At 53.1% G+C, this 14,087-nt stretch overlaps 1 protein-coding gene and 4 pseudogenes across 1 annotated transcript, besides 4 other annotated features; 3 read left to right on the top strand and 2 right to left on the bottom strand.

The window, feature by feature from the left end:
* Window positions 1-14,087: a sequence feature (areas not merged during assembly with more than two copies in the genome that could not be assigned to a particular haplotype).
* Tc00.1047053509685.40 (trans-sialidase, putative) lies at window positions 1,494-4,121 on the bottom strand (the record flags this gene model as incomplete). Its single annotated transcript, XM_802705.1, has 1 exon — window positions 1,494-4,121. The coding sequence occupies one exon, from the start codon at window positions 4,119-4,121 to the stop codon at window positions 1,494-1,496; it is 2,628 nt and encodes an 875-aa protein (XP_807798.1).
* Window positions 4,874-4,929: a microsatellite.
* Window positions 5,970-6,710, bottom strand: Tc00.1047053509685.34 (annotated as a pseudogene).
* Window positions 8,079-8,774: a mobile genetic element.
* Window positions 8,089-8,314: a mobile genetic element.
* Window positions 9,250-10,458, top strand: Tc00.1047053509685.27 (annotated as a pseudogene).
* Window positions 11,496-13,418, top strand: Tc00.1047053509685.20 (annotated as a pseudogene).
* Tc00.1047053509685.11 lies at window positions 13,778-14,087 on the top strand (annotated as a pseudogene; the record flags this gene model as incomplete).

Below are 14,087 nucleotides of genomic sequence, written 5' to 3'. Positions count from 1 at the left end.
CACGTCGCACCGCAAGATAGTGCCATGCGCACCGCACACACCCATGGCCGCAACGAGATGGACGGGGCGCATACAAGCTCACGGCGCTGTCATTCACTTCTCTCTGCCCCGACGGATTGGAATTACGCCCCACAGCAGGTCGTGGTCGGTGGCGTCCCACACTCACAGTGAGGCACGGCGCACACCATCTTCTCCCTCCGAGTGCACTCAGCAGGCCGGCGCCCAGTCACCCTCGTGCCATCGCAATGGGGAACACAAACAATCGTCGTCGCGGACTATCAGTGTCTCTAGCAGGAAAAAAGAAATGAGGACATGTCAACAGCACGGCCAGCAGTGGGGCACTCAACGGGACGCGGAGACACTCAGCGACAGTGAACACAGCAAAAACAAAGAAATGAACCGCAGTGATTTACCAAAAACAAAAGAAAAAATGGTGAGAGTCCAGAAGAACTCCCAAGCAACATAAAAAAGTAAAAACAATGATTCGGAAAGACGTTTATTTCATGTGCCGACCACAACAATATGACCGTGTGTTTGTGTATAAATACTGCCCTCAACAATAAAAAGAAGTCAATAAAGGACTTTACTGTTCCACCAGCCCACACAGCATCCCCAACATTTCACACGGCATCCGGCCTGTTCTTCCAATCGTCGTTTCATGCAGTCCATGGGACGCACAGCAGCGGAGCCGGCAACGCGTGTGGGCAGTAAAGAAAAAAAAGAGGACAAACACTTCGCTCATGACGGTATGAAGCAGACAGCCATTAAGTAAGGAAGTCACTGAGGATGCACAGTGGTCCGTCGGCAATACGTCCGGCACAGCTCTCCGCCCTCCATCACCGCACGGTCGCAGCGGCACACACCCGTCCACAGAAAAAAAAGAAACAAAAAAAAGAAAAACACGGCGGCAGGGTGTGGCTGTGTGTGTGGCGCTGCGGGTGTCTGCCCGCCCTGGACGCAAACAAAACAAAACAAGAGGGAAAGAAATGTGTGCTCCGCCCCACAGGCCCTCGTCGCACGCCCACACGTCACGGCTCCCTCAGCGCGCCGTTCGTCGCGGCCCCTCCTCATGCGTGCAGCAGGCGAGGCGCACAGGGCCGTCGTCGTGAGCGTGTCGGTGGGTGTGCGAGTGGAGCAGTTGGGCGGCAAACACACGGCACCCCTCGCAGGAAGAGTGCAGAAGAAACAATTAAAGAGGGAAGAGTAGAAAAGAAAAAACGTCCAAAGTGATTGCCCCCAAAAGCAAAAAAGAAGGCATGAGGGAGTGAGATAGAAAAAAGGAAAACAACAATTTAAAAACGCAAATAAAGCAAGAAAAGTAAATAAAAATTATTTAGGAAAAGAAATTCATGGCCAGGTGTGTGTGTCTGTGCAGCGGGGGTCGCAAGTGTCCCACGCGGCAGCCAGTCACTCCTCACAGAGCCGCAAACCCCCACAGTCCCAACAGAAGGAGCAGCGATGGCGGCAGTACGCTACCACGCATGCTGCCGGCATCACCTGTTATTCCTCTGCGACACATTTACGAGGCTGCTGCTGAGCGCCGCAGCATTCACGTCCCTGTCCTGTGTGTTAAACTCCTCCTCCTGCCCATTCGTTCCTCCTTCTCTTGTCTGCATCGTTGGCTCGCCAACAGCAGTAGAACCGCCACCCATCGTTTTAGTTCCATCGAGAGATTTTCCTGACGTCACCTGTACTACGGACTCCTCTTCTGCTGAGGGAGTACTGACAGTGGACACCGCTGTTGTGGATGCACCGCCACTGCCCGCACCTTTACTGCTCCCCATCGACTGTCCCTGTTCCGTCAGCTGTGTTCCGGCAGGAGTAGACGGAGTTTCGGTTTGCTGAGCATTCGGGGTCACCAGAGGAGTGGGAGGTACAACGGAACCAGAAGAAACGGTTGAAGGATCCGACGGCTTCTCTTCCAAAGATGGAGTGGGAGCTTTATTCGGGGTAAGGGCAGTAATCTCTTCAGAGCTCAACGGACGGTTATACAGCAGGACGTTCTTCACAGTCACAGACACGTCTTCTTGTTCCCGTGTCTTGTCTCCATCCCCTCCAATGTAGAAGTGGGAGATTACTTTCGATGCCTTAGTTTTCAATTCGCATTGTTCATTCCCACCCACACGCTGACCATCGACGTACGCGGAGACATCGCTGCCGTTCCGTATCAAAAGCACCACGTGTTGAGTTTTCTCTGCCCCCAAAACGCTGCTGAGCTCCTCGTTCGTTCCGTCACCGCACAGTAATATCCACTTCTTTCCGCTGTCGTATGACAACTCCATAATTTTGGTTTTTTTTCCATCGCCAGCCATCTTCGCACCAAGCAAAGGAATGGGAGAACCCTCCTTCGGCACACCGTCGATGGACACCGTCGCCACAATAGTGAAGTTGTAGCTCGCGAAGTGGTACAGCTGATTCTCCCCTTGCTTGCCAACGGGCCACTCCGCCCACGCTCCCTGGAATTTCACACCATCGGAAGCCTCTGTTGCCCCATCATTCCCCTTTATTGTGGCGTCCACCCCGAGGTACTCGTCCTTCCATGTGTTCTCAGAGAAGTTGCCGGACAAAAACCCAACCAGCCCATCCGTGATCTTAATATCAGCACTGCAGGCAGTTTCACTTGAGGTAACCTTCTCAGAGGTGCACAGCTGGGAGACACGTTCGTCCACATTCTTCCACGTTTTCAGCACCTCCTTCACCTTCTCCAGCTGCGCAGTCAGAAGCACAGAAGCCATACCGAGTGATGCGTCCTCATCACCGCTCTTCTTCTTCTCGTACAGTGCAATCAACTCCTCCCCATTATTATTATCATTTCCACTTTCACCACTTTTGTACAGCAGGGAGCTGGCGGCAACGTCATCATCGGATACCGGCCCAATATCGACAATGTGCGTATTGTCCGTCAGCCAAAGATGGAGACTGCCCTTTTCTTTTTCTTCTTTCTCTTTCTCTTTAGAATACACCGGCAGAGTAACAAGCATCACATCCCTGTCCTCAATCCTCGCTGTGGTGAACCCGCTCCTAACGCCCTTCTCAGGTCCCGTGTGTTTGCTGCCCCACACGCGCGAGAGTGTCCCGAGTGCCTCCGTCCACGACTCCCCCTTGTCACCGGACTCGTACACCCTGCGGCGGCCATCATCACACGCAGTCATCATCATGAGTTTGTCCTTCTCCCACTTCACGACGGAGGGATCACCGCAGCCATCGGCAGACATCCCCTTCGACAGATTCCCACTCGCAATGTCTGACGAGTATATGATCAGCGAAACGGCCTTTCCATCCTTCTTCGTCCCTTCCATCGGGAACACAAACGTACCGTCCTTCATCTGAACACCCGATCCACCGCCGCCAATCAGCCCTGTCAAGGATTTGTGCTGGTTTTCAAACTCAGTCCACGGGATAACGGAAGCGTCTTTCCAATAAATCTTTTTTTTACCGTTGCTCCCATCATTACTGACGTTTCCCACAGCCACCAAAAGTTCCCATTTAGCTGCTGCAGCTTTGCTACCAGCAGCTTCAGTAACTTCAAAACTGTAGGTTCCAGCAAACATGTAAATAATATCCCCATTCACAACGGTTGTTGGCCGGCTCACACGTACTTTTGTCCGGTTTTGGGAGGCATTCTGAGTAACGTTTAGAAAAGGAAAATTCCCTCTTTCAAACTGAGATTCCTCCAGTACTTGTGTCTTCAGTTTAGTTGTATCCAATTCTTTTGATTCTTTATCGGTCCACTCCAGGAGCTCCGAGGCAATACCAGTAAAACCACTCTTGCCGGCTTCCGTGCACTGCGCCTCGGCAACGGCAAACACATTACTATTCATCTCAACAAGAACTGGAACACGTAAAGAACTCACTTTTTCTCCATCATTCTTATCTCTCCAAAAATGTTTCTTCGGTGAAGATTCCTGACCTGAATTCCCCTTATTAGTGGCTGTAGCTCCACCGGTGCCGCAGCACATCATCACAACGAGAAGCAGCACAGCGGAAGCAAACACACGTCGGTACATGCTGGGCCTCTGCGGTTCACTCTCTCTTCCTTCCCTCCTCATACCGCTGGATCCGGTCACGCGGCGACGGTTGTCTGTGCGGGGTGCCTTGACAGCAGCAACACGTGAGAGCATACAAATATGTGTGTGTGGGCGGTGTGTGTGCTGTTGTTGATCCTTTCAGTTCCTTCGAATTTCACAGTAGCGATTAGCGCTTGTTTGCTTTCTTCGTGTGTGATTGAGAAAGAAATAGGGAGAAACATGCCAAGAAAAGAGGATGAAACAGTGAGCACCGCCACCCAGCCACAGTGAGTGGCATCATCATCCCCGCAGCAGCCACTCCCAACAACGACAACTCACGCACACAGACACACGGAACGAGACGGAAGAACAGTGCACCGGGAACACACAGCTACTGTCACCAATAGCAGCAGGAGTCACGGCGAGTGTGTCGTTATTCACGCGTCAGCACACACCGAGCAACGCCCACACACGATAACAACCAGCGGGAGGCAAAAGGGCACAACGGTCATTCGCAGCAATAAAGCGCTGCCGCCGGTCGTTCAATTCTTGTCCCTCCAACGTGCCCGCTCCGCCGCTGGCGCGCATCACCCCACACAGGCGAAGAATCCCACATCGGCCGATGAGCAGCAAAAGAGAGACGGCAGCACGTGCAGCTGCTGTGCGGGAGGCGATACGCACGTACCCCAAGCACCCTCAATTGACACACCACCCAATCAGCTGCATGCCGCCAACACCACACCAGCAACATGTCAGAAAAATGAATTGCAGGCTTTTTTCCTCCTCGCAAAAGCCACCGCAGCCAGAATCTTGTGCGTACATGCGTTTTCAGCGTTCACGCCGCTCCAAAGCATGTACGACGTGGCGTGTGTTTGTGTTTGTGTGTGTGTCTGTGCGTATTTACATGTGCTTGTGTGTCTGTCAATGCCTATACCTGCAGGGCGGCTGTGCGGCACAAGAGCGTCCAAAGAAAGCAACGGCATTGAGAAGCGGATAGCACACACGCACTCCCACGGCGTCGGAACAGAAGATCTTCTGGAAACCCAAATCGGCGGCTGTGGGTAGCTTGGTGCTGCAGTGGAGAAGGTTGCGGTGACGGACATTTTCTTGCTAACCCAAATTGAACGTAAATCTGCCTTTTTCCCTTGTGGCTACCGTCGGAATCGTTGTCCGCGGGATCGGCATAGCCGGGCGGAAAAACTAGGCAATGAATGAGGAGGTTCTTCGTGAAGACACTCTCATCAGGGGCGATTCCTATAACTTCTCCGCGAGAACTTCGGTGAGTGCTGTTTGAGGATACTTGATGCCTCCAGCTGCTCGTGAGATCCGCCAGCGAATAGCGTTTTGCGACGCCTCGTGGCCCGGGTGGAACAAATGGCCGCGCCGCAGGAGGGAACTTGCCCCGTGAGGGCCTTTTTCCTCCAGCTCGCGGGGCGTTCCTTCGCCGCAAGGGCTTTTTCTTCCGTTCTGCCTGGCCGTCGCGCTTCGGCCCATGGGAGGCGCGGCGCCATCATGTCGGCCCCACTCCGTGTCAAACGCCGCCCTCTCATGGGAGGACACGTGTGCTGCGCGTGTGTCCGGGCGGCGGGGACGTCTCGTCACCAGCCCGCCACCTCCCAGAGACGCTGGTTGCGGGTGGCAATGCGATTGGGGCGGTCCAAATGCCTGGCATAAACCAAAATGAGAACGATGCTTTAGCGGTCCACTGTTGCTTTGCCTCGAATGAATGCGGAAAATAAAATCCAAGTTAAACCAAAGGAGCCTGAGAGAAATTCAGGGAAGTTCTTTGCAATTGTCAAGGCTTTAGTGGACAAAGACAACATATCACTGCGCATGTTTCTCTTTTTTTATTGGTGTGCCATTGCTATTTGGGATCGTTTCACTGCGTGAATGACTTCCGATGACACTTTGTGGCGTCCCGGCTTTTGTCTCCCTCTTCAAATAGACGACCTCTTGACTGTCATGAAAACACACGCTGACGAAACTTGACCGACCCACGACACAGAGGACAATGAGTCACATTTGTTGCGCATGCATCGCATAGGCAATAATGTCCACATGGAACGAGCACCGTTTCCTTGGGAGAAAAGCACACCACGCACCTCTCATGCTCATCCGTCTGTTTATCATCGTCACCATTTTCTAATCTATGACACAATCGCTGTGAGACTGCTGTCGCATGGCCTTTTGAAGGTGAGCTGACGCCTTCTTCACCAAAACAAAGCGGGATTAAGCCTTCAGCTGACAGCAACTGGCACAGCTTCTTGACGACATCACAAAGTGAGGATGAAACTGGATGCCATGCTGCTAGCTCCGGCGTGTGACAACGTCCGGTAGCATCAACGTATTTGTGGTTGCTCGCTATTCTGCAGCCTTGTTCCGCGCTGAGGAGAAACGCCAGAGGAGGCTCAATGGGGTACAGGTGCGTCAGCCATATCTGCAAGGGCAAGACATAACGATGTGGTGGCGCTTGTTCACGGCTGTCTGGGGTTAAAGGAGTGTGGTCACTGTTGCTTTTCTTAATAGTAATAGGAAGCCCACCATAGATGCAAATTTTTCCTGTTGTGTCACTCCCCAAGTGGCGTCACGACAGTAGAAATGGAAGGTATTGCACAAATTCTCGACGTCATGAAGGATGCGGTCCAGAACCTCAGGCTTACAGTGTGAGGAACAAATAAAAAAACGAGTAATAATTCCGTTCATGTTATGTTTGATTGTATGCTTTCCCCTAAAGGGCAGAAGGAAGCCCCTCAGGAAAGGGAGAATAAACCATGCAGTAATAATAAGGTTGTGGGGACTTCGTAGAAAGAAGGTCACAGTGTCTTCTTTTCCAGTTCGCATTCCCATTCGTAAACCAAATACAGAGCCTCCCTCTCCCTCTCTTTCTCCATATATATAGTACAAAGGAAATAGCAGGTGCGCTGGAGAAGGAGATTTCACCACCCATATAGGTATTCAATTACAGAAAAAAGTCTCTCGCAGAAACCCGCATCTATGGGCAGAAGAAAAGAGATCGAAATTCACTCGGTGGGTGAAAAACGGCCCGAAATCACTTCAACAGCGGTTTCTCCAGCGGGCTCCATGCGTGTGTCGCCTTTCATCGGCTGCATCGGCAGACAACGTGGATCCGCGCCTTGAAAACGCCATGCCTCCGGTAACGATGTATAAGATCGGGAAAGAATTATTTTCCACACGCCTATTCCTCAAGCATGCGGCACGTGCAAGAATCCCAAGCTCATATCACCAAGACAAGTTCCATAAACCAACTTTCCAAATCGATGGAACGCAATGTAAATTTCCAGAATCGAGTGCCAAATATGGGTCCATTGCGTTTCTGTTGCTTGTTCATCGTGTTTTTTTCCAAATAAATTCCATAACCCACACGCCGGCCACCGTCTTCGAGCACGTCCGTCCTGCCGAGTGGAAACGTAAAAGGAGGTCCCGGCCCCGGAGAGGGCGTGAAACGCACACGATACGCCATGCCACCGAGCTAGCACGGTGGAACGATGATTCCCCGCTGCCGAGAATCAATGCAACAAGGAGCTACACAATTAAAGGACTCTTGTTGAGTTCAACAACGTCGCTCTTTCATTTCCATTTTTGTCGAGGAGGAAATTACACCCTCATGGCCATAAATTCTAAAGCAAAAGCGGATTCTACTCAAAATAATGGTGCCACTCTTTTTCAGGTGTTGGGCTAAGCAGATCTTTTTCTACCACCGGCATCCCGACAAAAGTATTTTGCCGTCAAGTTGAACATTTGTTCAACAGAGCCGCTGTTCTCCCAATAAGCGCACCGCACGGCGTGACACCAGTTTGAGCAAACAGTTCTCCTTCCTAACACTGCGCCCCATCGAGCAAAACAGCGCCTCACGATAATATAAATAAATAATGGAAAATAAACAAGCAACCGCCGACGTCTCGCACGCACTAAAAGCTTCGGCAACCAGAGAACAAACACCCCTCCACAGGTGCTCGTATAGAGGCAAATAGCTATTAATCGCCTACCGCAGTTTGCTGCATGCAAACGTCCCAGTGGCAGAGATAACAACTCACAAACGCTTATACAAAGCAATATTGGGCTGGGCTGCTGGCCGGATCCTGAAATGATCTAAAGAAGTCAAACATGACGGATGAAGAGAAAAGTTAAATAGAGAGGCTGTGGGTTCGCCACCTCCTTAGTGTCTGCTCCAAGAATATATATTCGGACTGCCACTCTCATGACACGATGTACTTTGTTAGTACTAGATATATTATAACTCATGAAGTGGCAAACTTTGGACTCCTCCTGCCACAAGACCCCGCCGCTTCCCTTCGCCAAGTCCTGAAGTGTAAACACGCGACCACGCGATATGTCGTCTGCAGGGTTTCTGCTGACACCACGTAGGCAAAGGATGCCTGTATTCCGCGAGACTCCAAAAACTCATTTTTCCGTTGCGGCTCCCGCGTCAAGGCGTGTGATTTCGAGCTGCCTTTATTCGCCGCTCCTTGCAGCAAAGTGCTATCCACCCAAACGTCCATGGTGGACCGAGAAATGGGAAGGCAACCAAAAACAAGCTGCGCACAGAGAGTGTCTCTGCCCGCATAATAACAAGAAGGCTTCCTATTCCATTTTCTTCCAGTAATATTAGAGTAACAGGGGTTTGAAAAAACTCAAAAAACCTATTCGACCATGAATAGAAGAATCAGTCCTAACGGCACACGACAACTAGGCGTAATTGATGATACACTTAGGATTTTCCTCAATAATGTGTCTTAACACCTCACCGTCACCTCACCCCACGAAGCACACACATAATGTGCCCATTGTATATATGCATGCACACCCATGCAGGCCCGTTGGTGCTCTCTTTTGCACGACACGCACCGCTGCCGTCCTGCCTGGCTGCATGGACGGAGCACCGTAACTGTTCTGTTTTTGTTTTTATTGCATTGAGTGGGCGACCTCTCTCTCTCTCCCTCTGTGTGTGTGTGTTTTGCTTTACGGGAGTAATGAGAGTGTGTGTGCGCTGGTCTTCCCACGCTTCGGCTTTTTGTTTTCCATTATCTTTTATTGTTTTGGTTGCGTTGTGGTTGGGTGTATCCGTTGCGCTTTTATGATTTTTTTGGTTGCTTTGACTGCGGACATTTGAATCTTCTTTTTTATATTTTGTTGCCGTTTTTTTTTATTGAAAAATTGTCGACCTCTTGCATTTTTTTCAGGTTACCACGTTTTTTTTTTTTTTTGTTTTTCCAATTAAGCCATGCGGCAGTTGACCCATTACTTTCCACATTTGACTGCAGCAGTTCTGCTTGTGATGATGCATGCTATGTGATTTGCCAGCGGTTGCGTTGCTGTCACTCTGAAGGATTACTGATTTCTTGACGATTTGGTGCGTGCCGACGGCGCGAGGTCGATCCCGACTACGGTGGTGAAAATGCTTCTCAGAGCGCAGGGTGCATCGCAGGTGTAAATCGTCGTTTGTAGGAACCTATGGGCACCCATCCGCATCAATGTGTCCACAAGGGAATTGAATGATACCAGGAAGTGTTGCCTCTCACAGTGGTCTCACGCAATGCATTCATTGGATGAGAATCGAGGTTGTTAGGATGGTGTTCCTTCCTCTGTGCGCGGCAACATCTTTGCCGAGGAGGCTATCCCCGCTGCTGTCCAACTGCATGCGGATCGCCCGTTTGTCCAGCCACTGGAGGGTCCTTTGATTGCGCCCCCATTTGCCGCGGGCAGCGTTTGCAGTCGGTTCACGGTGCCTGCTGGGCATTGTTCCACTGGTGTTGCCGATGCTGGCATGGTGCTGTGCGTGGCTGCGGCGCAGGTGGTGTGTGGTCACTGCGGCGCGCCGCGCTGGAGGATGGCCGTCCCGTCGCTGGCGCCATGCACTTTGCCCCGGCAGTTTTTTATGGACGCGTTCTCGTCCGCATTGCCACGCGCCTGATGGCCCATGCTGTCGGGTTTGCCTGCTCGCACATGGCCGGCCGCAGCATGGTGGGGAATGTTACCGGTGCGTGGCAGGGCGCTGTCGGTGGTGGTGGACTCGACGACTGCCGCAGTGGCTTTGAGCGAGGGAGCACCACGACTGCGACGTCATTGACGGCATGGAGCTGCAGGATGGCGATGGGGACAGGAGGACGCTGGAGTCGCGCTTATCGCAGCGCCACGCGTAGGATGAGTGGATGTTTTTGATTGGGGGTGCCGGCTGCTGCACGGAGCTGACGCTGGCTGCATCGGCTGACCTGGGCTGCATGAGGGTGAAGCGGGAGATGGTGGAGCCGATGCGTTGGTACAGGAATGCGGTCTGTGAGCTGCTGCTGAGGAGGCGCCCCGCATTGGACATCAGTGAATATCGCTAAATGCTTTGCGAAGTGGGCGTTCTCCTCAAATGCTGCGCGTCGGATCGGTATTTCAGTGGTTGGCCTTCGGTGTAGTATCCATGAAATGTCAGCAAAACGCCTGATGGGCTGTTGCCCCGTCACTGATTCCGCACTGGATGTGAGGGATATTGAGGGTGTTATTTGGAGGGGAGAATATTCGTCTGCGGTGCCTGGGGATGAGCCCTCTTCGTGGCCTCTGAAAACGCTTCCCGCCAACACGAAGAATGCGAGGGAGCCGGAGGAGACACGTCTGAGCGCTGCTGCCATGCATGCGGCATTGAATTGTCTCTGCATACAGGTGCATCTGAGAGTGACTGAAAAGGGTAACGTTCGTTGGGCCCCATGCACGGACGGAGCGACGATTAAGTGGGCCACTCGGCTCTACGATGAGGGAAACGCCGTTTGCCGTGACCACGCGGGGGTGTGCAGGATATCCGTCACCGGCGGCAGCATACTTTTGGTGGTTCCGTGGGACGGCGAGGAGAGGGCGTGGAGCAGGACGGTCTCACCGGCATCCACTGAACAAGGATTGCCAGGGGGCATCCGTCGCTGTTGCAGAGAGCATTGGGACTGGCCGTGGAACCCCATCGAAGAATTTTTACTCAGCTGCTTTTCAGTTGAATCCATTGCCAGAGGAGAAGTGGATTCATCCAGGATGCCCCGACAGACCGCAAGAAGCTCCTCTCGGCGGCAGGGACTGAAGCAGCGAGACGGAAGGCAAGCAGGCCTCGCCTCCGAATCCCGGTGATGAGACAGCTGCTGCTTGTCCCTGTCCGCTGCTTCTTCTGCTTGCTTCTGCTACCGCCGTGGCAATGCTCTATCGAGTTGCTGTGTGGACGGCGTTGCGCTGCGAGGCGAGGCGACGGCGCTTCCTCCTGCGTGGCTCGCACTCAGCATAGGATGCCCAATAGGAAAATATCCATTTCAATGGGTCCCTTTCTCTATATGGATGTGCTGTATGCACTCCGTTTGAATTTGTGTTTGTAATTGGTTGTATTTGCGATGCGCACTGCTCCTTTTGCGTTTGTTGCCGATGAGGGGACAACATATGTTCCTATAGTATTGCTTGTGTGTTTGTCAGATTTTTTGAGGCACACATACACACACCGGTGCGAGTGAAATGTGCACGCACAAGACGCACGCATGTATCCAAGCACATTGTCTGTGTGACTTGTACTTGACATATTATGCGGGGTGGGTTGGTGCGATCAAGGCCGACGGAAGCGGGCAGCCGCGTGAGCCCAGCAATGGCGTTTTTGGTTGTGTGCGGGATTATATCTTTCACCAGATGCTCGACGCCGTTCATGGATCGTCCAAAGTTTTTTTCTGCGATGCCCATGCTGCGGCTGTGCTAAACTGCTCGCTGCGCGTACATGATCTCATGGAGCGCGGCGTGACGCTGCTCGAGGACCTCATGGCGCCGCGGCAGCCGATTATGAGTAGCTTCACGCCCTACTTTTTTGCCGTGGAGGATGCGTCTGTGAGCTGCGTGGTTGAGGATTGGATGGCGAAGGTCCCGTACAGGGATGTACACATCTTTGCGCTGGGGTGCGCCCCGCATCGCAGTCCTCAGCAACTCCCGCGGTCTCGGATAGCGCCGAGGGTGATGCGATTCAAGGAAATGATGTTAGACTTCACCGCCACTGAGGCGCTTGTTTTCCACCCAAATATGCAGAATGGGTTACCTCAGCTGTTGTCGCCGCTGTCGCCACCGACTTGAGAGCCCGTATTGGACGTTGCGGCGTCAGTTATTGTGGCGGCTTTTCACGCCATGAACAACAGTGTGCCCGTCATTTTCTACCAAAACAGATGCAGCATCTGCCATGGGTTTGCTAGGAATTTCTTTGAGGGCTCGCCAGGCAATACCACGACGAACCGGATTTCACCTAGGGGCGCCGACAGCTGCAGCAACCCGGTGCGGATCATCGTTGGTTGGGGCTGTGCCACGGTGACGCCGCTGATGCACCAACGCACATGTCGGTGTCTGCTTGATGACCTGATGCCACTGGAGAATAAAGTGAATGAGCAGACCTGTAGGAATCATCTGGGGCGGACTCAAAGCGGCAGTAATTGATGGACGAAGAGGATGCGTACTGGCGCTCGTACCGTCATTATTTTCTTGCGCGGTGCGTGGAGGAGCTTTTGGTGGCGCTGAAAAAACTCCACGCGTATCACCCTGGACTTGGCGCAGGACGCAGAGCCGAAGGCCAATCTTGCGGAGTTGAGCAGAGCGGTGCGGGCTCCGCCGGAGCTTCGGGTGAGGCAGGCCAGACTGTCGCTGCACATCGACATTTGCGCGAGGCTTGTGGCACAGTACCGGGAGAAGCGACTGGCGGATGTGTGGGAAGTGGAGCAAAACATTACCGCCGGGCACAAGCTCTTTATGACAAGCCTCAGCAGCATGCGGCGCCTGGCGAGGGATGCCGCAATGCCCCGGCCAGTGCGACTGCGTCTTCTCCTGTTGCTTTTGGCTGCGAGCAGCACCGACGAGTTGACGGAGGCCAATAGGCAGCAGCTGATCCAAGACGGTGGACTGATGCCCGACGCCCATTTGTTTGCGACCCTCGAGCGTGTGACGAGGAGGGCCGGGAGCGTGCAACGATACAGCACGGCGTCGGCACACAGCGAACGGAGAACGAGTGCTTCCGCAGGCAACGCCGCGACGGACGGGGATCCGTTTCTGAATCAGGCCTGCATGATTATGGAGACGGCGAACAGGAAGAGGACGCTGCGGGTTGGGCTTTCTTTGGCGTCGATTCAGCGCGATCATGCGATGAGGCCAAATGGCGAGAGCTGTGCCCAAAACAGTGGAGCAGCCGGAAATAACGCCGGGCCACTTCAAGGGTGTGGTGGCAAGGGGGAGAATCATCCTCATCTGGGTGGCGGTGGTGGGACGATTGCCCCCACAACTCCTCAGCGCATTTTGCTCTTTGTTTTGGGTGGTGTAACCTGCTGCGAGAGGCACTCGGTCCGTGAGATATCCAAAAGGTACGGCCGTGAGGTGGTCATTGGGGGAACCCTACTGCCGTGTCCTGAGGTGTGAGTTTTTCCAGGGACTTGGCACCTCACGGCTGTGGGACTCACGGGACGGACACGCACAGGAACGCATCGGGGGCCAGAGAGTGGGAAATACACAAACACAAACAAGTGCAGGTGTCCATGGGGATTGTGTGCGCTTCTTCCTACATTTTGTTTCTCTCCATAAATTGTTTCATACGATGTACGTGCTTGTGTTTCAACGGCTGCGCTGCTCGCATTTTGCTTTTTTTTGCCTGCGTTTGCGGTCGCAAGTCATTCTACTACAACGAAGAGGATAAAAAGGGAGGGCATTTGTGGAGCATGCACCCACGGCTTCGGTGTTCATCCACCGGTGCTGGCTTTTCTCGTTGGGGCATTCGTGAGCGCTGCAGCGGGTTCTTGTTGCCCTCGCCGCGACGCGCCTAACGGTGGCAGTTCCATGACTCTGGGCACAAAAGGAATTGAACGTTCTTTGGATCCTCGCCGCGGTGCATGCCGTGGACGGCCGCAAAGGAGTGTGTGCCCGGTGTTGTTCATAGCTCCAAGGAAACGATGGTGTTGGATGGCGCACAACGAGTCGACGTGGATTGCGTTGACCGTGCATCGCGGGTGGATCCGCTGGAGACATTGCGGGCTACCGTGACCACATGCGAGTACAATACATCCACCGGAAAGAACATTTTCCAATTGGCCT

Source organism: Trypanosoma cruzi, genomic scaffold (genome assembly GCF_000209065.1).
Source record: "Trypanosoma cruzi strain CL Brener 1047053516389 genomic scaffold, whole genome shotgun sequence".
NCBI lineage: Eukaryota > Euglenozoa > Kinetoplastea > Trypanosomatida > Trypanosomatidae > Trypanosoma > Trypanosoma cruzi.
The sequence above is the reverse complement of the archived record's forward strand: the minus strand, read 5'-3'. Positions and strand labels throughout refer to the sequence as shown.